Source organism: Medicago sativa, chromosome 5, assembly GCF_051527215.1.
Source record: "Medicago sativa cultivar Bolivia chromosome 5, Bolivia_mono, whole genome shotgun sequence".
NCBI classification, from domain to species: domain Eukaryota; kingdom Viridiplantae; phylum Streptophyta; class Magnoliopsida; order Fabales; family Fabaceae; genus Medicago; species Medicago sativa.
The window spans coordinates 21,337,659-21,362,318 of record NC_140753.1 but is presented as its reverse complement, the minus strand read 5'-3'; the positions used below and the strand labels follow the sequence as shown (position 1 = coordinate 21,362,318).

The 24,660-nt window shown below is 33.6% G+C and overlaps 1 protein-coding gene across 1 annotated transcript; it reads left to right on the top strand.

Moving 5' to 3' along the window:
* Positions 1-22,360: 22,360 nt before the first annotated feature.
* LOC146920968 (Octicosapeptide/Phox/Bem1p family protein) lies at positions 22,361-23,625 on the top strand. Its single transcript, XM_085714375.1, has 2 exons — positions 22,361-22,653; positions 22,747-23,625. Exons 1-2 carry the CDS (start codon positions 22,491-22,493, stop codon positions 23,253-23,255), a joined length of 672 nt encoding a protein of 223 aa, XP_085570501.1. The 5' UTR covers positions 22,361-22,490; the 3' UTR covers positions 23,256-23,625.
* Positions 23,626-24,660: the final 1,035 nt, after the last annotated feature.

Genomic DNA, 24,660 nt, shown 5'->3' with positions numbered 1-24,660 from the left:
AAACTGTGATTATATATAAGTTTTTTAATGAAATATAAGTTACCTTGAGGTGTAACTTATATTTGTAGTAGGTTACTTTGTAGGCTCTCTTTTATATATGTTGTTACAGGATGATCCATATCTCATATATACCAAGTTTTTGACATTCTTCCAATGATGTCCACACACCCTTCATATCAAATTCCACAATCTCTGATACTTCAATAGGGTATTTAACTTCACCTGGTTTAGTAATTGGCCAATGGATCAAAATAAGGTCTAAGTATTTTAGTTGAAGAGTCCTGCAAAAACAAACACGTATACATTCAAATCAATATTCATAATTCATGAACAAAACTACAAATATAGCTAATTATTGAAGTTTTTTTTTAATTACCTTCGAGATTTCTGCAGAGCAGGAACAATGAGCTCAGGATGATTATCAGTAACCCATAATTTAGAAGTAACAAAGATATTGATTCAGCTGATAGATTGCAAGCAGCAGCATGTTCTGAAAACATTGAAACCATGGAAAAAGAGACACCAAATTTCAAACATTGAACAAAAGAAGAGCAAGAACAACAAATTCTTTAGCAACTTTCAGAAGCTTTAACTTTATATATTTTTTCATCTCATTCACACTTAATTTGTTATCAAATTCAATATTTTTTAAAACCCCATTTTGAAAATTCAAAACTCATCTTGGATTGGAAATTCTGGAAGATACAGGACATTTTGAGCTTAAAAATGCAATCAAAGCAATGAATGAATGATGATAAGGTCATTTTTTTCAATTGCATGCCAGAGTGTCTGTGACTCGAAAGTTGCAACGGATATATGACATGGAAATCAGCATATTTTGTTACGAAATATCTATATACCATTTTTACTCAAATATTTTGAAACAGTAATAAAAATTTGATCCTTTACATACTTGTTCTAGATCAGATGCCTCAAAGGTAGGAATTACAATTTCCTGGATAGCCACCAGAAAGTGTGATCAACAATGCAACATAAAATGTATTGTAAAAATATGAAACGAAATGAGCATCTATCAGCTGCAAAACAAAATTGTGAGGATAAACATAATGTGCCATTTCACATCTCATTTCAAGAACCAATCATCCATCTATTGACCAGAATTTAACATTTAATCAAAATTCATTAAATTGATTTTTCTTCATAACATAAAAAAAATATATGTAAGTAATTACTTGATGGCTAAATATAATCAAAATTAAGAACCAAAACACCAAAGTCAACCTGCACAATGCTCCCAGGACGGCCACCAAGATCATCTTCCCTTCTGTCAGATCTCAACCAATCTGCAGCAACCACTTCCATAAAAGCAAGTGGTCAAATTTCTGGAAAATATTAGACATTTAAGAACCTCAATTCTGCTATCAATTGCTAATTCTTCAAAAACCATTTCAAAAAAATGAGACATCATGATAACTTCGAATCATGCTTATTTCAAACCACTGCATCCAACAATTTCTGAACCATAAACATCAAAACCTTATATATCATGAAATCACTAACATTTTACTCAAAAGAAAAAACACTAACATTATCACATAACTAACAACTTCCTAGTTTCTTTCTCGTCTCCTTTGTCACATTATCCATCAACCAAACCTCAATACATTGTGTTTCTACTGACCTCAGTCAAATGAACCAAATTCAGAGAAAAAGCTATATCTGCGCCAAGGCCACAAAAATATCTTGTACGAAATGATCATAAATTTGATGCAGCCATGATCAATTTGCAATAATTTGTAAAAAATATTCTTATAACAAATATTTATAGTCAAACCAATCAATTTTGAAGAGGCGCAAACCAAACAACATTGAGCATTGGAAAGTGCTTGCCTTCAAAGTTGAAACTTTATGCAATAAGAAAATCACTCTAAAATAATTCAAATAAATCACGCTAAAATAATTTTTAAGTGTCATAGCAAAGTATAACAAATATAGCCTCCATATTTGAATATTAGATCTTAATCCTGCACCCAAAGAATAGAAGCTAAAAACAATGATTATTCAAATTCAGATAACATATAAAGTAATATTTACCATATCATGATAATTATGTCTAAAGTTAGATTGTTTCTTTTCATTACTTTGTTCAGTACCTTCTTCAACTTTCTCTACTCCATCTCCTGTCACCAAAAAAAATAGGAACTAAAATAACAACCAACAATTTTTTTCAACCTAACCTTCAGAAACACATAAAATCAAGCAACATATAAGCAAAACTGAATTTTGAATTCTCTTAGAACTATACATAGACTAACATTTTGTAGGCTGATCAAAAGACTTACCTCATTCCTAACCTTCATCAACAACTCTATAAGCCTGCCAAGTAATATTAGAGAAAAACATAATTTAGAATTTCAATTAATGAAATGCAAATAAGAATGTAATTAAAGCAAGAAAAATGGGGAAGAATCATACAATTTAATCCTATATATCCTCAAGTCCTAAACTTATAGAAGCAGAACCCACTATGCTTTTAGTACATCCCAAGTAACATCAGAAGGACTCAAAACAACTTACTAATCTTCACACTAAAATCCAAACTGAAAAGGTAATTGATAGAGCCAGAGAGTTAGAAACTCATCTGGACAATATTTTGGATAACGAAGATGGTGGAGTCAAAGAGCAAAATCATCTTGGCTTCAAAATGGTGTTAAAAATACTGATCAAAGTCATGTCAAAGACATAATAAAAGTAAAATTGAGATTCACAATGATGCTAATGGTGTTGCTACTAATGTCGCAGAAATTAGGAACATGCTAATCAGACATTTTCAAGACATCTTCACTTCAAGCAATCTAAATAACACTGAGGAGTCTACTCAAGTGTTCAAGGGAAAATCACTGATAATTTGAAGAAATTATTAAAGATGGAGTTTCCAGAGGAAGAAATCAACCAAGCCATAAAAAAACATGAAACCTGAGGCTATTTTTTATCAGAAATTTTGGAGCATAAAGAAGGAAGTATATACATGGCTTTAGTTATCCTCAATGGTAATGATGAGGTCAGATTCATAATTTTGCAATAAGAAGTAAATAATTTATTTTACATAATAAATCAAAAGAACCTCTAAAACAAATAACTCAAAAGAAAACATTAATCAACCTTTAAAACATACACTCATATAACAATTGAGACAATCACATATGGTGTACTATAATTGAGACAATTGAGTGAAAGGGTCACTTGTTTAAAGAAAAAAGATACTATAATTCTGTGTAACATAATGTCAGACATAATTTTGAATAAAAAAGATACTATAATTTTACTAAATTCATTTTTTTTACTATATGAATGAATGAAAGAAAGTCTAACATAATATCAGAGATGTGTGAATCAAATTCAAAGAAAGTTAGGGAAATTAGAGCTGATCCAATCCAGTTAACATCATAATATTAACATCCAAGTTTCTCTGAATATAGCGTGAAAGCAATGAGACTACAGAGATTACTTATGATGGAGTTCTAAATTTCTAACTGGATCTACGACATATCTTTCATGATTGAAGCATATTGACTGCAAATACAGAAACAGAAGAAATTTGAGCATTCAATTTAACAGGCAATGCTTTTTTAACACACTTAAAAACAAATCTTCAAACAAAATCAAATAAAAAACCAATTCAATAACAAAAACATCATGTCTGCTTCTATACCAATTTTAATAATAAAACAATTTTTAAAGCCACTTTTAACTACCACATATGTAACTGATCTTATATCAAAATATTAATACTTACCCAAATACACTTGTTTTCCACAATCCCTGCATCACAAACAGAACCAATACAACATTCAAATTCATATTTGATGATAACCCAGAAAAGCAATCAACATCAAGAACATAAAACCCCAAGATTTCTATTTCAAACCTAATATTTGTTGTGATGAACACAATCTACCAGAAACAAAATTTCAACCCCAAACATAAATCACATGCAAGTTTGAATTTTGATAATAACCCAGAAAATAATTCAACATCAAGAACATAAATTCAATAAAAAAAATAAACCTGAAGAGGATCACTTTAGATTGCAAACAGCTCTTAATCCTATTCCAATTACCAATAGAGGACATGCATGACTTTAGATTCATGAAAAACAAAACAAAACGGAACAATAGATCGGAGCCGGCCGGAAAATTGGTAGACAACGGTGGTGAGTTGAAGGAGGAAAGGGAGAAACGCGTACAGAACAGAGGGAGAGGGGGAAAATAACAATGAAGAGGATACCTCTGATGCAAATCGGTGCAGATCGGAGTGTTGGACGGCGAGGTCGACGACGGCGACCCTTTCTCTCTTTTGCCCCTCTCCTCTCCGTCGACCCCTCTCTTTCAGCTCTTTCTCTGTTCCCGTTTCTCTCTTTTCTCTTTTCTCATATCACAAACATACCCGTTGATTTTACCAAAATGCCCTTCTCTCAAATTATATGATTACCAAAATGCCCTTCAAAAGGGCAAAATGGTAATTTCTACGGACATTAATTTTCTTCTTTAGTTTAGTAGAATATATATTAAATTGATTAATTTAAATTATTAAATATCTTAAATATTAATTTATAGTAGTATAAATTTTATATGAATTAATAATGTCCTTTTATGTAATTTTACATTTATCAGCTAGTTCAACCGCTATTTTTACCAAACACTTTAATTAGCTTATCAGCTATAAGCTATCAGCTAAAAGCTATCAGCTAAAAGCTATCAGCTAGCTTATCAGCTAGCTTATAAGCTATCCGCTATTTTTACCAAACAGAGCCGACATGACTATGAGTTTCACAACTCACTCATATTTAGTCCCACATCGCTAGTATGAGAGATGAGATGAGGCTTAAGGCTATATATAAACATGCATAGCTGTTTTTCACATACCATCTCCATTGTAATTGTAACACCTCGTTCTCCCAACAACGTAATATTAATTATTATAATCAGAGTAATCACACAACGGAGTGTCATACTACTTTTCAAAAATTCATAAATAGAAAATTGTCTATTTATTTAAATACCAACATTTAAATTATCTTACAAACTGCAGCGGAATAATTCTTTAAAATATAAATTCAACCAAATTCAACATCAATAAAAATCTTGGCACAAAGGCCACAACATAATTCAGCTTTATTCTAATAGCAAGTCTTTTCCAAAATATGTGATACATAAGAGAAATGAGAAGACACTCGCGACGATCCCCATCCTAATATGTATCAGAGCCCTAGACACTTGAGCCAATCAACCTACAAGCCATCATTACCTGCACATTACCCACGGTCGAGGCAACATATACGCAGAAGGGGTGAGAAACTTATCCAATAATAATATATATAATTCATCAAATTAATGAAAACAAACAAGCATATCACAACAGACATCAATTAATAATGTATATAAATAAACACATAAGCAACGACATAATTATTTTCAGCAACAAGGTACAGCAACAGCAACAACGTTATCCACAACGACATCGACAACTCGACAATGCGACAACGACGACAACTCGACAATGCTACAACGACAACAACAACTCGACAATGCTACGACAACAACAACTAATGCATCATGCGGGTGGTACCAATCTACGCGCGTTGAATGCTAAGCATTCCAGGGAATAAGCCCCCAACGATTTGGATGGTTAAAGCATCCCAGGGCATAAGCCCCCAACAGGTGAATGATAACATTCCAGGGCATAAGCCCCCAACAATTTGAATGATAAACATTCCAGGGCATAAGCCCCCAACAGAACATGAGTATGCATATGGACTCGACTTGTGTATATCAACATACAACTTCAACAACGACTACAACAACAACATATGTGCCTACAACAATTATGACACACTCCCCAACTTTGACATTAGATGTTACAACAACGTCAACAACGGGAATCAACAACATAGTATATATTTATAAATCAATTACATTCATCTCAAAGTCTAAAACATCCCCCAAAAGCAATTAAGTTTTGATCAATAGAACATAAGTCAAATATCCATAAAACACCTCAACTAAATCCCTAACACTTAAGTTTATTGATTTGGGGTCTTACTATACATCTTAGGACCCCTTTAGAGGCATAGAAATAGGTCAAAAATAGTCTAAGTCAATACTTCATCGTGGCACGTTAAGGTACCATCGTGGCACGTTTGGACAGCCTAAAAATGGTTTCGTTCCTGGAAAAATCGTGGCACATTGGGATTCCATCGTGGCACGTTCATAGTTCGACAGACAACATCAGATTTTCTACCTCTCACGTTTTCGTGCGTAAAACCTAAACCGTTAATCCGTTTTCGATGCCGTTTTCGCTCATGCGCTCATGACACTAAGCTCTATCATATTCTACAGGAAAATTCAAGTTTAAACCACTCAAAAAAATCGTTTTCCCAACCTCACATAATCACTTGTCTGTAGAACATTCAGACACCGACGTTTCAATCAAAATCCCAATTTTTGATCCCTGATTACCCAAAATATGTTTCAACAGTAGTTTTCAGGCTCAATTAGGCAATATAGCAATCAAATAACATAGAAACATGCATCAACAACACAATTCATCATATTAAGCAATTAACCTAAAACTTTCTAACCCTAATGCCCAAAACACCACAATCATCAAAAATCAGAATTATATACCATGATTATTGAAAGGAATCCCACCCTTACCTTAGTTCAGCAACACCAAACGACAAGCTACCGCAATCGATTCCTTCCTAGCTCTCTCTTGGCCTCTTCTAGGTTTTCTCTCCAAAACCAGTTTTCTTCTAATGTTTTTACGTGAAAAATGTTTCTCTCCCTTTTCTTTCTTTTACCTCAAAAATATCTCTCTTTTCTTTTCTCACCCAACTCCCTTAATTTCTATTAATTTCCACTTAATTCCCATTAACCAAAAATAAATACTATTTCTATAATATTTCTATTTCTCATATTATTTCTATCAAATAATAACAACATTCATTCAAATAAAATACAACTCCATAAATCATATAATAAAATAGCATCATAACATTTATCACACAAAAATCATATAAAATATATATTTCACACAAAATCATATATATATAACAAATAAAGTCATATAAAAATATTCACACATCTATTAAAAATAATAGAACAAAAATGGGGCGTTACAACTCTCCCCAACTTATAGAATTTCGTCCTCGAAATATTACCTCAAGTAAACAACTCAGGATAAGACTCCTGCATCTTACTCTCCAACTCCCAAGTAAGACTTTCACCAGCTGCTCCTCCCCAAACAACTCTCACTAGAGGTATCTCCTTGCCTCTCAACGTCTTCACCTTACGATCATCGATCCTCAAAGGTAAAGTTTCTACCGTAAGGTTGTCTCTAACTTGCACATCATCTCTAGGAATGACATGTGAAGGATCCGCTACATACCTCCGAAGTTGTGACACATGAAACACATCATGCAAGTTCGAAAGATGTGGTGGCAACCCGACTCTATAAGCCACCGTGCCAATTCTCTCAGATATTTGATAAGGACCAATAAACTTTGGAGTCAGCTTCTTGGACTTCAATGCACGACCCACACCGGTCATAGGAGTGACTCTCAAGAACACATGGTCACCCTCTTGAAACTCAAGGTCCTTCCTACGCTTGTCATGATAGCTCTTTTGTCGACTCTGCGACGCTTTCATATGCTCTCTTATCATCTTGACCTTCTCCGTAGTCTGCTGAACTATTTCAGGCCCTAACACAACACTTTCACCCGACTCAAACCAACATAAAGGAGTTCTACACCTTCGACCATATAAAGCTTCAAAAGGTGCCATACCAATACTCGAGTGGTAACTATTGTTGTACGTCAACTCTATCAATGGTAGGTGACTGTCCCAAGCTCCACCTTGCTCAAGTACACACACCCTCAACAAGTCTTCTAATGATTGAATCGTTCTTTCTGACTAACCATCTGTTTGCGGATGATACGCTGAACTCAACTTCAACTGAGAGCCCAAAGCTTCTTGCAAGCTCTTCCAAAATCTCGAAGTGAACCTCGGATCTCTATCCGACACAATACTCGATGGGACACCATGCAACTTCACAATATTATGAATATAGATCTCCGCCAACTGAGCTGCTGAATAGGTGATATTAATCGGAATAAAGTGTGCCGACTTCGTCAATCTATCGACAACAACCCAAATGGCATCATGCTCTCTTTGAGTGTTTGGTAAGCTAGTCACAAAATCCATGGAGATGCTATCCCATTTCCATTCAGGCACATCTAAAGGCGTCAACAAACCAGCAGGCTTCTGATGTTCAACTTTCGATTTCTGACAAGTCAAACATGCATAAACAAATTGTGCGACATCACGCTTCAATCCAGACCACCAAAACAGTTTCTTCAAGTCATGGTACATCTTTGTAGCTCCCGGATGGATACTCAAGCTACTTCTGTGACTCTCTTCTAAAATCAACTTTTTCAATTCATCATTGTCAGGGATACAAATCCTGCCTCGGAATCTCAACACTCCTTGATCATCAACCTGAAAATCATCATCTGCATTCTGATTACTAGCAGCCGTCAAGTCTACAAATTTCAAATCAACTTCTTGGGCTTCTTTGATACTCTTCAAGAAATCATTATTAATTTTTAACATACCCAAATGTACACTCTGAGGTGCCAATTCACAAACAAGACTTAAGTCTCTAAACTGTTCCAGCAATTCAAATTCTTTAACCATCATAGCCGACATGTGCAACGTTTTCCTACTCAAGGCATCTGCAACCACATTAGCTTTACCCGGATGGTAATTTAAGCCAAAATCATAATCTTTCAACAACTCTAGCCACCTTCTCTGCCTCATATTCAACTCTTTTTGATCAAATAAATATTTCAGACTTTTATGATCACTAAACACTTCAAATCTGGAACCGTACAAATAGTGTCTCCAAATTTTCAACACAAAAACCACAGCAGCCAACTCTAAATCATGTGTAGGATAGTTCTTCTCATGTAATCTCAATTGTCTCGAAGCATAAGCCACTACCTTGCCATCTTGCATAAGCACACCACCTAAGCCCAACTTGGACGCATCACAATATAAAACAAAAGGTTTATCTGGCTCTGGTAAAATCAAAATTGGATCCGTCGTCAATCTTCGCTTCAACTCATTGAAATTACTCTCACACTGAGCATCTCACACAAAAGCTTTACCTTTACAGGTCAACTGAGTCAATGGAAGTGCCAACTTCGAAAATCCTTCGATGTAATAGCCGGCCAAACCAAGAAAACTTCTAATCTCCGTAACTGACTTAGGAGTCTCCCACCGTGATACCGCTTCAACCTTCGACGGGTCAACTGCAATACCACTACCAGGAATAATATGGCCAAGGAAACTTACTTCCCTTAACCAGAACTCGCACTTTGACAACTTTGCATACAACTTCTTTTCTTTCAGCACCTGCAACACAATCTTCAAATGTTCTGCATGCTCTTCTTCAGTCTTAGAATAAATCAAGATATCATCAATAAATACAACAACAACCTTATCCAGAAAAGCATGAAAAATTTTGTTCATATACTCCATGAACACACCAGGCGCATTAGTAACACCGAAAGGCATCACTTTATATTCATAGTGTCTATACCGTGTCCTAAAGGCCGTCTTCTGCATATCTTCATCCTTCACCTTAATCTGATGATAACCTGACCTCAAGTCAATCTTGCTAAACACTCGGGCACCCACTAATTGATCCATCAAGTCGTCAATTCTCGGAAGTGGATACCTATTCTTTATCATCACTTTATTCAGCTGACGGTAATCTATGCACAATCTCATGCTACCATCCTTCTTCTTAACTAGCAACACAGGCGCTCCCCAAGGTGACACACTTGGTCTTATAAACTTCTTATCAAGCAAGTCTTCTAACTGTTTCTTCAACTCTACCAACTCTGAAGCTGACATACGGTAAGGAGCCATCGACACCGACTTCGTACCCGTCACTAGTTCAATCGAAAATTCAACCTCCCTCTCCGGTGTCACATCTGGAATCTCATCAGGAAAAACTTCAGGAAATTCATTCACAACGGCAATCTATCAATTATCGACTGATTCTCTACAGACAAATACGCCATCAAGTTTCCATCATACTCTAACTGCTTCAGCTGCTTGGTAGATAAAAATTATGCTCCACTCTCTTCTTCAGCAGAAGAAAAGTACACCGTCTTTCTAAAACAATTAATATGAACATGGTTGTACTCCAACCAGTTCATACTAGGGATTGCACAACAAACAACAAACAACAATCAGGACAACAAGGACAATACAAAATTGTCACACAACACTACTAGGCTCGACACGACTCTACTAATTGGCCGGACGGACCGACTTGCTCTGATACCAATTGTAACACCCCGTTCTCCCAACAACGTAATATTAATTATTATAATCAAAGTAATCACACAACGGAGTGTCACACTACTTTTCAAAAATTCATAAATAGAAAATTGTCTATTTATTTAAATACCAACATTTAAATTATCTTACAAACTGCAGCGGAATAATTCTTTAAAATATAAATTCAACCAAATTCAACATCAATAAAAATCTTGGCACAAAGGCCACAACATAATTCAGCTTTATTCTAATAGCAAGTCTTTTCCAAAATATGTGATACATAAGAGAAATGAGAAGACACTCGCGACGATCCCCATCCTAATATGTATCAGAGCCCTAGACACTTGAGCCAATCAACCTACAAGCCATCATTACCTGCACATTACCCACGGTCGAGGCAACATATACGCAGAAGGGGTGAGAAATTTATCCAATAATAATATATATAATTCATCAAATTAATGAAAACAAACAAGCATATCACAACAGACATCATTAATAATGTATATAAATAAACACATAAGCAACGACATAATTATTTTCAGCAACAAGGTACAGCAACAACAACAACAACAACAACAACGTTATCCACAACGACACCGACAACTCGACAATGCGACAACGACGACAACTCGACAATGCTACAATGACAACAACAACTCGACAATGCTACGACAACAACAACTAATGCATCATGCGGGTGGTACCAATCTACGCGCGTTGAATGCTAAGCATTCCAGGGCATAAGCCCCCAACGATTTGGATGGTTAAAGCATCCCAGGGCATAAGCCCCCAACAGGTGAATGATAACATTCCAGGGCATAAGCCCCCAACAATTTGAATGATAAACATTCCAGGGCATAAGCCCCCAACAGAACATGAGTATGCATATGGACTCGACTTGTGTATATCAACATACAACTTCAACAACGACTACAACAACAACATATGTGCCTACAACAATTATGACACACTCCCCAACTTTGACATTAGACGTTACAACAACGTCAACAACGGGAATCAACAACATAGTATATATTTATAAATCAATTACATTCATCTCAAAGTCTAAAACATCCCCCAAAAGCAATTAAGTTTTGATCAATAGAACATAAGTCAAATATCCATAAAACACCTCAACTAAATCCCTAACACTTAAGTTTATTGATTTGGGGTCTTACTATACATCTTAGGACCCCTTTAGAGGCATAGAAATAGGTCAAAAATAGTCTAAGTCAATACTTCATCGTGGCACGTTAAGGTACCATCGTGGCACGTTTGGACAGCCTAAAAATGGTTTCGTTCCTGGAAAAATCGTGGCACGTTGGGATTCCATCGTGGCACGTTCATAGTTCGACAGACAACATCAGATTTTCTACCTCTCACGTTTTCGTGCGTAAAACCTAAACCGTTAATCCGTTTTCGATGCCGTTTTCGCTCATGCGCTCATGATACTAAGCTCTATCATATTCTACAGGAAAATTCAAGTTTAAACCACTCAAAAAAAAATCGTTTTCCCAACCTCACATAATCACTTGTCTGTAGAACATTCAGACACCGACGTTTCAATCAAAATCCCAATTTTTGATCCCTGATTACCCAAAATACGTTTCAACAGTAGTTTTCAGGCTCAATTAGGCAATATAGCAATCAAATAACATAGAAACATGCATCAACAACACAATTCATCATATTAAGCAATTAACCTAAAACTTTCTAACCCTAATGCCCAAAACACCACAATCATCAAAAATCAGAATTATATACCATGATTATTGAAAGGAATCCCACCCTTACCTTAGTTCAGCAACACCAAACGACAAGCTACCGCAATCGATTCCTTCCTAGCTCTCTCTTGGCCTCTTCTAGGTTTTCTCTCCAAAACCAGTTTTCTTCTAATGTTTTTATGTGAAAAATGTTTCTCTCCCTTTTCTTTCTTTTACCTCAAAAATATCTCTCTTTTCTTTTCTCACCCAACTCCCTTAATTTCTATTAATTTCCACTTAATTCCCATTAAACAAAAATAAATACTATTTCTATAATATTTCTATTTCTCATATTATTTCTATCAAATAATAACAACATTCATTCAAATAAAATACAACTCCATAAATCATATAATAAAATAGCATCATAATATTTATCACACAAAAATCATATAAAATATATATTTCACACAAAATCATATATATATAACAAATAAAGTCATATAAAAATATTCACACATCTATTAAAAATAATAGAATAAAAATGGGGCGTTACAGTAATAGCGGAAAATCTAATTGGGAAATGTTAGCAAGTGCCTCGGCGTATTTTTTTTAAGCATCTAAAGTAGTAACTTTTTATGAAAAGTTGTGTAATGAATGCTTTGGAAATTGAACTATTTGATTTTTTTAATAAATAATCTTCTAATTTGGAATGCTTAAAGAGTGTCTGGAGTACTCATTAACAAGACCTTTTATACTCTATCTGTTTTAAAATGATGTCGCTTTAGGCTTTGACACATAGATTAAGAAATGGAATGAAATAATCATTGGATATAACGCTTTTACTAAACTGTCCTTACTTTATTAGAAGAAGACAAACTTAAAGTTGCATTGAAAATTGTGTGAGAGAAAAGTTTGAGAGGGTAAAGTTGGAAGAAAAAAATTAAAGTTGTATTGGAAATGTAAAGCGACATTCATTTTGAAACAAATTTTTCTTGCTAAAGTGACACTCATTTTGAAACTGAGGGAGTATATTCCAGTGTACTCATTAACAAGACCTTTTATATATTCCAGTGTCAAAGAATTGGGTAGCGCCGTCTCCTTTGATCCTAGGATCTATATAATATGATTATCGCTTTAAATATGAATAAAGATTGGTGATCATATTTTTTCAGTTGCGAAATTACTATTTAAAAAATTGTTCTTCTCACTACATACATTGCTTAATCTCAATTGATTCGATGAAAGTACCCTTCCGTGACTTAATTCATGCTCGTAATTTCATAAACGTGACTTAACTCGTGTAAGTTGTAACTTAGTGTGACTTAACTCGCATGGAAGGATGTATTGTTTTGGTACAAAACTCATCGTTTTGGTACAAAACTCATCAGTCCCACACTCCAACAACCATTATATTTCCCTCTTCACCTCCAACAACCCAAAAAACGTGAATTTTAGGGTGGAAATCTTCACTTCAAATTATTGCAAATCGTCAGGAAGTTTCTACGCTCATCAAACATAAAAAAATCAAGTAATGTATCATCTAAATTCATTTGATTTTGCTGGTTGTTGGGCTTGGCTCGTCAATTTAGGAAGCAGGTTGAACATGAGTTAACTCACGCTGGGCCAACGTACGTTAACTCACGCAGGTGTAAGTCACGTGACTTAGGTCACGCAGGTATAACACACAGTTTTTGAAATTTTTGCCCCATTTTTTTTCTTAGCTTGAGATAGAATATACTCTTAACTTTAAAGTATGAATGCTCACACGTCGAGTAGTTTTGGCTCGTCAATTTAGGAAGCAGGTTGAACATGAGTTAACTCACGCTGGGCCAACGTACGTTAACTCACGCAGGTGTAAGTCCCACGTGACTTAGGTCACGCAGGTATAACACACAGTTTTTGAAATTTTTGCGCCATTTTTTTTCTTAGCTTGAGATAGAATATACTCTTAACTTTAGAGTATGAATGCTCACACGTCGAGTCGTTTTGGTCGAACTTATAACCGAACCCCAATCAAGTTTAATGAGTTTGAGTTGAGTCAAAAATCCGTATTTTTTATGTCATATCCGAACTAATCCAACTCGATGGTGAATGGATTGATTTTGGAGACTCCATGGGAAATAAATGTTTAAGAAATTCTAGAAAAGAATATAATTTTTTGACAGAAAAAAAGATAATTGAATAACATTATTTTTTTATATGAAAATTTTATTATGTTAGCTAGATTTAACTCTATCCATGTTTGTACATGACAAAAAGTGTGGTACCTAACCTGCCCAATGATTAAAATTTAGATAGAGTAACACTGCTAAGTTTGGATGATGATAATCTTTTATTTCTAAATTGCAATTGCATGATGATTGATGAAGTAATGCATCAGACCAAGGAGAAGAAGGTGGCTGTGGTCAGTCTTTATAAAATGGAACACGAATAATAACAAAATCATATTATATTATTATATTCAATTAAATAGTAGCCTTGTATTTGTATATTTATATTTATTGTTTTTAGATTATCTTGAAAACTTTTTTTTTTAGCTTTTATCTTGAAAACATTATCCTTCTAAAATAAAAATACAAAAGAACAAATTAAAAGACGGAGAGCAAACGTAAGAGGAGGACCCTGTTTGTACGTAGTGGGAGTTGACAAGATGAACATCTATCTTAGCTTTGGATAACTAAGGTCACCTCATCATCATCATAATCAATTAATCATCAATTAAGAAACAACAATTAATGAATTAATTGGTGGAGCCTAGCTCCAATGAGATTGACGTGTCGTTTTGATTTTTATGTATGATTATTATTCAATGTTGTTAGATCTCTACATCTCAGTGTTTTTTTTAATATCTCTTATCATGGAGTAAGATCTTTTAAATTTTTGAAACAATCTAAGTCCTCTACAGAGTTTAAATTTAACTGCTACTTATGAGTCCAAAAAGACGAAGATTCGGAATCCGCACACCAAGAGTACCCTTCTTTAAGGACATGTTTAGCTTTGATGATAAAGGACCAAATAGAAGAGCTACTCGAACTCGCATTTGCTTGAAGAACATTATTACCGGCTGCATATTTGTTAGAGATGAGATTAACCCATAGTTTGTCAGATGATTGAACCAAATCCCAAACGAGCAAGACATTGGCCTAACAATTTTGTTCAAATGGGATAAAATCAAGTTATTCATGCAATTGTGTTCATCGTGTTTAGTTACCAAATAATTCAGAGAAGAGAATTCAACATGACCTAGTCGTTTAACCTATATTTTTAAACTCATTCTAAGGGATATTAAAGCCTTTGTATCTACTCTTTTTTGAAGGAAAAAAAAAACTCTCAGTTTGAAATATAGTGGAAGAAATATGAAATGAGTTCGTGAAAGTTTAGATTTTAATCCATGGGGGATTGAAGTAAAGGTAGGAGGCTGATAAACATGAAAATATGGTTATTACCTTTACTTTATTGTTATAATCTAATGGTGTCTCGAGTGATTACATGACCTTAATAATCAAATATCTGTATATTTAGGAGTCTAATTAGTTTTAGTTGTTATTTAATTATTTTGAACCATTGATGCTTGTTATGGTTGGTTGAATGGACATTTTGCATATTTTCTGTGAAGGCGTAAGAAGATGCAGCTCTAGAGTAGGAGGCCAAAACTACATCGCTAGAAGACTTCTAGTATGGGTCATACAATCGAACGAGCTTGGGTTCATTGCTAGCAAATATTGGGGAAGAAGTTTCATGAGTCACCAATGAGGTGTGAATTAGGTTTTTGACTTTTCGGAGTTTAGCGTTCTTATTATTTTTTTGGAAAATAGTGTTGAAGGTATGAACAATTGCGGAAAAATAAAGAGTGTGGAAGAGAAAAGACACAAAGAATTATAGTGGTTTTGGTAACACCGTGTTTCCCATAGGTAAATTTAAACAATGATAATATATTTAATAACAAGGATACACAAATCAACATTATATCACCAAAGAGTCATAAAGTACTTTCATTAGATAAATTCACCGTAGTGGAATAAAATATCCAAAGGTCACAATAATTAAATTCCTGCTGGTTTTTCAATGATCATAAATAGAAAATAGCAATACGTTTTAATATCAGGATTGATGATGCAAAGTGTGTTTTCTATACAATAATTAGATGCAATGGGATCATTGTAATATCCAACTGCTAACTGAACTAAATGTAATAAGATTATAAAGTTTAGAAGCAAGAGTTGGGAAAACTCATATGATAGTAGGAATTGTATGAGATACAATTCATATGATAAGATTATAAAGAGTTACTTCCAAAAATGAATAATATTCAAGAGTCGTATGAGATACAATTGAAAGGAGTTTCTATCTAAATTTGGGTGATCAGGCAACGTCGACTTAAAATAAAGTGAAATATGGATCTCAGCCCATTAAAAAATCTTCCTACAGGATTTTTCAAACCAAATATTGAGGATCATTTGATTCGAGTAAAATAGTGGGAAACCTATTTAATTAAAGAATTAACTAAATATGTTTAAATCATGATACTTACTTTATTCACATTTTTTAATGTAGACTACCATGACAACAAACACGTCAAATAACATATTGTAATCAATCTTTGAGAAAGACAAGAAGTTTGGAACAAATTATCTGGACTGACACCGAAACTTAAGGATTGTCCTCTAAAATGGAAAAAAAAATCTCATTTCTCAAGGGGCTCCTAGGGTTGAAAGAGATTCTTATAAGAAGCAGCAAGATAACGCCTTAAAAGTTGGTTGTCTCGTGTTGATTATGATATGAACTCTGAGCTTCAAAAGCAAAATGAAAACATGAAGGTGTTTGGTATGATGAAAACACCGGGGGGGGCACAAAAGTCCTTCCTTCCACTCCCATCCAAACTTTCAAATAAAGCTGTAATGGTAATTCTAAGATTTTCATTGACTAGCTTTAATAGTTTAATGGTAAGTCTCCAAGTCTATTGTGTAGTTCATAGAGTATACACCATGTTACATAGTTTTAAAACTCGGCTCGGTCATTGACTCGGCAGAGGCACTGAGTCACTGAGTCGATGGTTGAACCATCTGGTCATTGGTTGAACCGCACGACAGAATCGGATGACTCGGTTAGATAACCCGGTGTTAAGATTAAATTTGTATAGGTATTTAATTAGATTAAATCGGATTGAACCGGTGACTCGATTACTCCAACAACTAAAATAATAATATATATAAAATAAAAATAAATATCCAACAAACATAATTTAATAGACTAATTATTCATGCGATAAAAAAAGCGAAGAGTAATTATTCATGAGCTTTAAATAAAATATTTGAGCTTTATAATTATATTTTTGTTAGGGAAGCTTTATAATTATATATGTCTATGATTTTGTCCGTTAATATTGTGAGTTATTTTTATAAAAAAAATCGATAGGTATTTGCCTTGTAAAGTATTAAACGTTAATTTTGTGAGGCATTTTAATCAACTAAAAAATAATAATTGATGGGTATTTGCATTGTACAGTATTCAATATTTTGACAATTATAATCTTATCCAAAAATTTGCTTAATATATTCTTATTAAAAGAAAATAAATAATAATTGATGGGTATTTGCATTGTACAGTATTCAATATTTTGACAATTATAATCTTATCCAAAAATTTGCTTAATATATTCTTATTAAAAGAAAATTTAAAACAAAATGAACAAGCACTTCAGTGGTTAGGAAGTTGTTTCTTATTGGGTGGGTCACAAGTTCAACTCCCATCTGTGGCATTTTTTGTAACATGATTTAAGTTAAAAGCAAAACAAACAAAAAAAGAGAAGAACCGGTTCAACCCATAACTCGGCTGAGTCACCGGTTTTTACCGAGTTTGACCGGTTTTGACCGGTTCTCGTCGAGCCAACTGCATGGCCGATCCGAAGGCATGCTCGAACCGGTCTACCCACCGGTTCCCGGTTCGACCGGTCCAACCGGCCGGTTTGAGCCGAGTTTCAAAACTATGCCATGTTACACACTCATTGATCGATAGGACCACATGATCCATTCTCCAATTAAAAAACGCTAAATATGTTTAAATCATGCATCCTCTCCCTTCATCATCTCCGGGCATTATGCACCATATCTTTGGTTTACCTCCGTTTCCTTTTTTGGTATTTTATAGAAGATAGTTTTTTAAAGAATAAAGCAGCATCACAAAAAGAGAAATAAAACTAGAAAACGATTCATATTTTCCTTTGAAAAAATAATAATAGCATATAATTATGTGTATCATCTGAAATTAAGCCAAATAATATACTGTAACAAAAAAAAAAGCCAAATAATATACTAATGATTTTTTTCGTTACTTCCTTAAAAAAAAATGATTACAATATACTAGTAATTTTGCTTTTTTGTTAAATGAGAAAAGAAGGAAAAAGAAAAAAATTGGAAAGGAAAAAAGATTAAGTCCTTAAAAAAATACTCCTAAAGCATGAGTTAGGAAAGGCCGGTGTTAAACTTGGCGCCAACTTATAAACGATAGTAAGATTGCAAACTAATTTCTATTTTATATAAGAATATCCTAATCACAACTTGATCTTAATCAAAAGAGGTTAATTTTTTTATCTCAACCAACTTGATCTTAATCAAAAGAGGTTAATTTTTTTTTTTTTTTTTATCTCAACCAAAAGAGCTTAAAGTATTTTTGGAGCATATTAGAAACACCTACACTCCCATGGAAATCAAACTCAGAACGTCGATCATGAGAAATTGAGAATGGACGTACCAAAATCTGTTTGACTAGAATTTGTTAAAATGTTGCCCTCCACATTCAAAACCATGGTTGGGCAGAATGAGTAATGGAGCCCACATTCCCTTGTTCAATACACCATAAGTTGGACGTGAATTAATCACCTAAAATTAGTAGATACCTTACACTAATAATAATAATATGGTTAAAGAATACAATCAAAATTATAATAGTCATTTTCTATTTTTTATTTATAACAACATTACCAACGTCATTTGCAATGATTACAAAGGATATGGATATATACATTAAAGATTTGTTTTAACATATAATAGAAATATATTACTCATTCCGTCCCTTAATGTAACCTCCCTTTGCTTTTTTCACATTTCTTAAGAAAAACTGACAATGTAATTATTATGTCTGTTTTGTGTGTTAATATTACCATATTGTCCTTTGTTTATATATGTATTAAATTTGACTTTTTAAATTTCAAAACAAGTTAGTAGTATTAATTAGGGGTATGTTTAGGAAAAAAATAATAAATGCATCTAGTAATTTGAAAAAGAGTTTAGATTTAAGGACAAAAATAAAATCAAATGGATGGTTAGATATAGAGACGGAGAGAGTATTATATTAAAAAAGAAAGATGGCATCCAAGAGCATTATGCCATCTCGGAAATAGACCCATGAAGAATCTCTCAGCGCCGGGTCAATGTTATTATCCCTTCAAACCAACTGTATGTGGAACCCACAATATATAGTTCCATCTAAATTGCCAAGTATGAATTGGATTGTGGCTATATATTGTTGCAAAGCAAGACGTGGCCTTATAGTTACACCATATAAACTCTTGTGATGGGGTATTATTTACAGTTAAATTCCATATTTATGACAATTTTCATATTCTGCCATCCTCTCCTTATCGATCTTCAAATACTTGGCTTTCACTCGAGGAATTCATGTGGCCTTTAAATCTTCTCTTTTCAATCAAGAATTTGATCAATCTAACTCTTTCTGCCAATAATAAATAAATGGGTCATGTTAAATTGTGCCATTAAGGCACATATTAAGCATTAATGTCATTCCATTAATGGTAAGAATTTATTGAAAAAAGATTAATATTAAACATTTTGAGTAATAAATTAACACAATTTCCGATACATAATTTCTATTAGTGGAGTTCTTCACATGTGCCCTAAGGGCACAAGTTAACATTTCCCTAAATAAATAAATGTTTCATGTTGTTGATCATTCCACATCATCAAGTTGTGACACATCAATTAAAATATGTCGCATCATCATCTTCGAGTCCAAAAACATGATAAAGTGACCAACACCTTGTAATTTTAAAATAAAAGGGCCAGTTTCGTGAGTGAGTTAAAATAAGAAGACCAAAACTGTAATTAAGTCATGTTTCTTTTACTAACCCACCAAAATTAGAGTTATTGACCCCCAATAGACGTTTAAAATATCCCTATGACTTTATGTCTTTTGAGCTTTCTTTCAAACTAATCCTCGAATTAGTAGTGAGTGAGATATTCTTTTTCCTCTCCGGCCAAGTTGATATGTCTCTCAAACTCTCAGATACGAAGATTGAATACTCCAAAAATGAAACATACCTATATATATATGACATCAATACTTCGTGGATATGTATCGTAGTAGTATCAGGAATTCCTTTTTTTTTATAATTTTTTAAAAAATTCATCGGATACTTATAAAATATTTCATAGATACTCTATAAAAGATGAAGGGTATAAAAAAAGGTGAGACAATGTTGTGAGAATTACGTGGATATGTACATGATTCTATTTAAAGTATGTTTCATTCAAGGAATATGCTGTCAATACTTATAATATGTCTGGATGGATAATCTTTTGAGGTAATGTAATTTTAGAGGGTAATTCAAATCTTTCTTTGTAATAAAATCCATTATTTGGATAATAATTTTTTAGAGTTTTAAAAATGAATGAATTTTATGAAGTATTTTGTCAAAATTGAATTTAGAATGTTTAAATACCTACATAAACATTTAGGGTTTTAATTATCGTACTTTAAATTTTCAAAAATTGCCTTTGAATTTAATTTTTTTTTGTAAATTAGTCCCTATATTTCAAAATATGCAAATTGGTCCACCTATTTTTCATATTTTAAATTGATTTATCAATTTTAAAGAATGAAATTTTTTATTATTATATCCAAACAAAAATATTTAGAAATGAAAAAAAAATCAATTGAAGCATTTGAATCGTGTGAAACTCTAAATTTTTTAAAATTTATAATTATTTCATCAAAACAAACTTTTTTTTTAAATGTCTTTTTTGGATGAACTAAGAGATGGAGATCATAAAGCAAAATCGGAGACATCCTAATTAGGTTGACATCTCCCAAGTACCACCATCTTAAACCGCCCACTCATCAAAATATTATTAAAAAAAGAAAAATATAATTACAAGATGGGGACCAAGCCTACAACCTCATAGAAAGAGAATAGAAAAAGAAAAGAAAATCAAAGAGACAAAAGAAAGTATTACATAAATCTAAAATTAGGAAGGTCATAACGATCCCGTAAAAAGTCTTGCCTATTAAAGCTCAGCAAAGAATCCCACCATTTCGAACCCTAACTTGAATGACTGTGATTTACAAGTTTGTCTGCACAACAATTACCTTCTTTGAACACATGAGAATAAATAACCAAAAAATATTCTTGATATACAAGCACATGGTGGTGATTAGACTGATGACAAGTTAAAGCAGAAGAGGAGACATTACACCAACGGTCAACCCAAGCTTCATTAAAAATAACCCTATCCAACCGGACTGCAACGCTATCAGGATCCAATCTACCACAGAACCAAGTGAACTGAACACCAATAGTTGTCGATGAGAGAAAAGATTTGCATCCGACCAAGCTAAAAAATCACGACAAGAGGTCGCGAGAAGGGTCGCGCATCCCTCTTTTCTCATGTGATTGGAACACAACATTAAAATTAACAATAAACAACCAAAGACCCTAGAAGCAACCTAGCAAATTAGTGGGCTCAGCCCAAAGCTGCCGTCTAGTCATATAAAAAGTATTAATCAACCAATGACACTCTTCAATTAGAGAGTGTTTGAACATTTTAATTAAAATTCAAACACGCTCTTATAAATTTTCAAAACGGCTTTATTGAGAATAATCTCAAAGCTTTGGGAATGGTACCAAAGTCATGTATTTTTTTTTGTTTGACAAAAAAGTCATGTATGCTTTGAATTTAGGTATCTTTGTATACCTAAAATGAAAAGGAATATTAGCCAACCTAAAATGAAAAGAATATTCAATCATAATTTTTCCTAACCATAATAATTTTTTTAAAAAAAATTGTACGTTAATTATGGAATTTAATTTTGTTTATTGAATTTTTGAAATTTCAAAATGATTTTCTTTTTTGACTTATTAGATTTACTTTTTCTTTCTTCAAAATTTAAGATTCTACAATAAGCAACCTCATGTAGGGTACTATCCCCCCTAGAGAAAAATATCCCTATAAATAAGGGACATATGGCAGCACAAATAGATTTGAAGGCGCCATACCAAAATCCACAGCACCTTCCTCTCTTTCCTTCATACAGTTCACTCAACCCATAGACACAATTCATCTCTAAACCTAAACTGAACCTTTCTCAAACCGAATCCGAACCCAAACCTATCATGATCGGACTCTCCGAACCCGCTTCGGGTTCTCCCAAATCCACCATCAAATTCCTCTGTAGCTATGGTGGCAAAATCCTCCCCCGCTACCCCGATGGCAAACTCCGTTACCTCGGTGGCCATACTCGCGTTCTCTCCGTCGATCGCTCTATCCAATTTTCCGGTTAGTATTATTAGATGTAATAGTTAGTTACAATAATAAGTTCAAATTTTCATTCAGAATATGAAATTGATTTTGAAGCTGTTTTTGTTACAGAACTGCTATTGAAGCTGGAAGAGCTCTGCAGTTCATCCGTGACGCAACTTCGCTGTCAGTTACCTGCTGAAGACCTCGACGCTTTGGTTTCCATCACCTCCGACGAAGATCTCATCAATCTAATCGAAGAATACGATCGTACAGCATCACCACAATCACCGTTAAAGATCAAAGCCTTCATTTCTCCACCAAGATCTTCAAACAAAGCTTCTAAACCTCCGTTACCGTCTCTGTCAAAATCAGCATCTGTCTCTTCATCATCCTCCGTGTCATCAACGTCGTCTTCATCATCGTATAGCAGCCTTAATGGTGGAGGTTCCAGCCAGAAGTACACGACGGAACAGCCTGTAGTTTACCGATGCGTTCATCATATGTCACAGCAGACTGTGAATCATGGAAACATGGAGAGATCGTCTGGGAGGAATGTTCCTCTACCGCGCAGCGGTTACCAATCTCAGAGGAACGCTGATCAAAATTATCTGATTCACAACGGCAACCACTGGCAATAACGCTACGCTCGTTTGAATTTGAATTAAATTTCAAGGGAACCACCTAGATTAAGTACATCTTTGGTATTACAGTGTGTTCACTACGTGATTTTGCAAAAGCTACGCTCTATAGTTTCTGTAACATCTTTGTATTACTATGATTCTGGCGACCCTACTGCGATATCAAACATGCACTAAGATTAAGAAGCATATAATGTTAATTAGGGATACGAATTACGATAATATAGATAAGATTAAATGAAGAAAAAAGAAGAGGAGAAAGAAAAAGTTGTGAAGGATATATTTGTGATGTAAAATGGTTGAGAAGGATTGAGGTTTTAGCTTGTGATCCTTGTTAATGAATTTGTCTCCTTTTTCGTTTTTGCCTCCATTTTTGTAGTGATGGTGAGTTCATTCGTCCTTTTCTATTTTCTGTCATCTTGGTGGATTTTTTTATTTATGGGGATGGGTTTAGTTTCATGGCCAAAAAATCCTTGATACATATTTTTCATTATGGACATGTTCGTCTTCTTGTGCTTTGGCTATGGCCTATATTCTCACTCTTATCCTCTTCCCCTTTCAATCACGGTTGCAATTTTCCCCCTAAAATTTTTATGTTTTTACAACTTATTTTTTTTTTAAGGATTTGTATAAGTTGGATTGATCAATAGTTTTACACTTCTGATTTCAGGTTTAATTGAAGAGTGAAAAATGTTACACAATATGGTTTTGGTGCGCATCTTTTGTAAGTTTTTCTACTCCATAAAGATTTGGCTGCCCACTCCACCCCCTCTCCCAAGAATTTGGATTAGGTATAGTTGTTAATGCACACCACCAACTGCAGTTAGCACCTCAGAATCGTCGGATAAGGATAGATGATTCAAAGTTTAAGGAGTTTTTTTTTTTTTTTTATATTTTTGTCTAATATAAAATTCTTATTTTAAAATCTTAATTGTTTGATCATGATCAGACGACTTTAAGCTTGATGATTATGTGTAGTCATTGATCTTTGATGAATCCATCTTCCATAAAAAGTTTAGACACTCTCAATTTAGAGAGATAAATACAAACATTAGCCCTACATTTCAAAACAGAGTTTGCATATTTGGATATATCTTTATGGAATAGAAAAAAATTGATTTTATACTTATAAAATTGATTTTCTGCTAGAATTTTTTAACTTGTGGAATGAATTTTAAAATTGTAACTTTTACTTTCATAGAAATTTATTTAATCCTAAATTACTTTACAATGACGTGCATGCTTTGATTAATATTGGGTTTTATGGAATTACATGTCAATGTAATTTTGATAAAAACTACTTTTTAAAGTTTCAACGAAATCACAACAAAATCAATGTACTTTTTAAACTTATACCAAACACACACATATATAGTCGGTTTTCTCTAATATCAATTTTACAAAA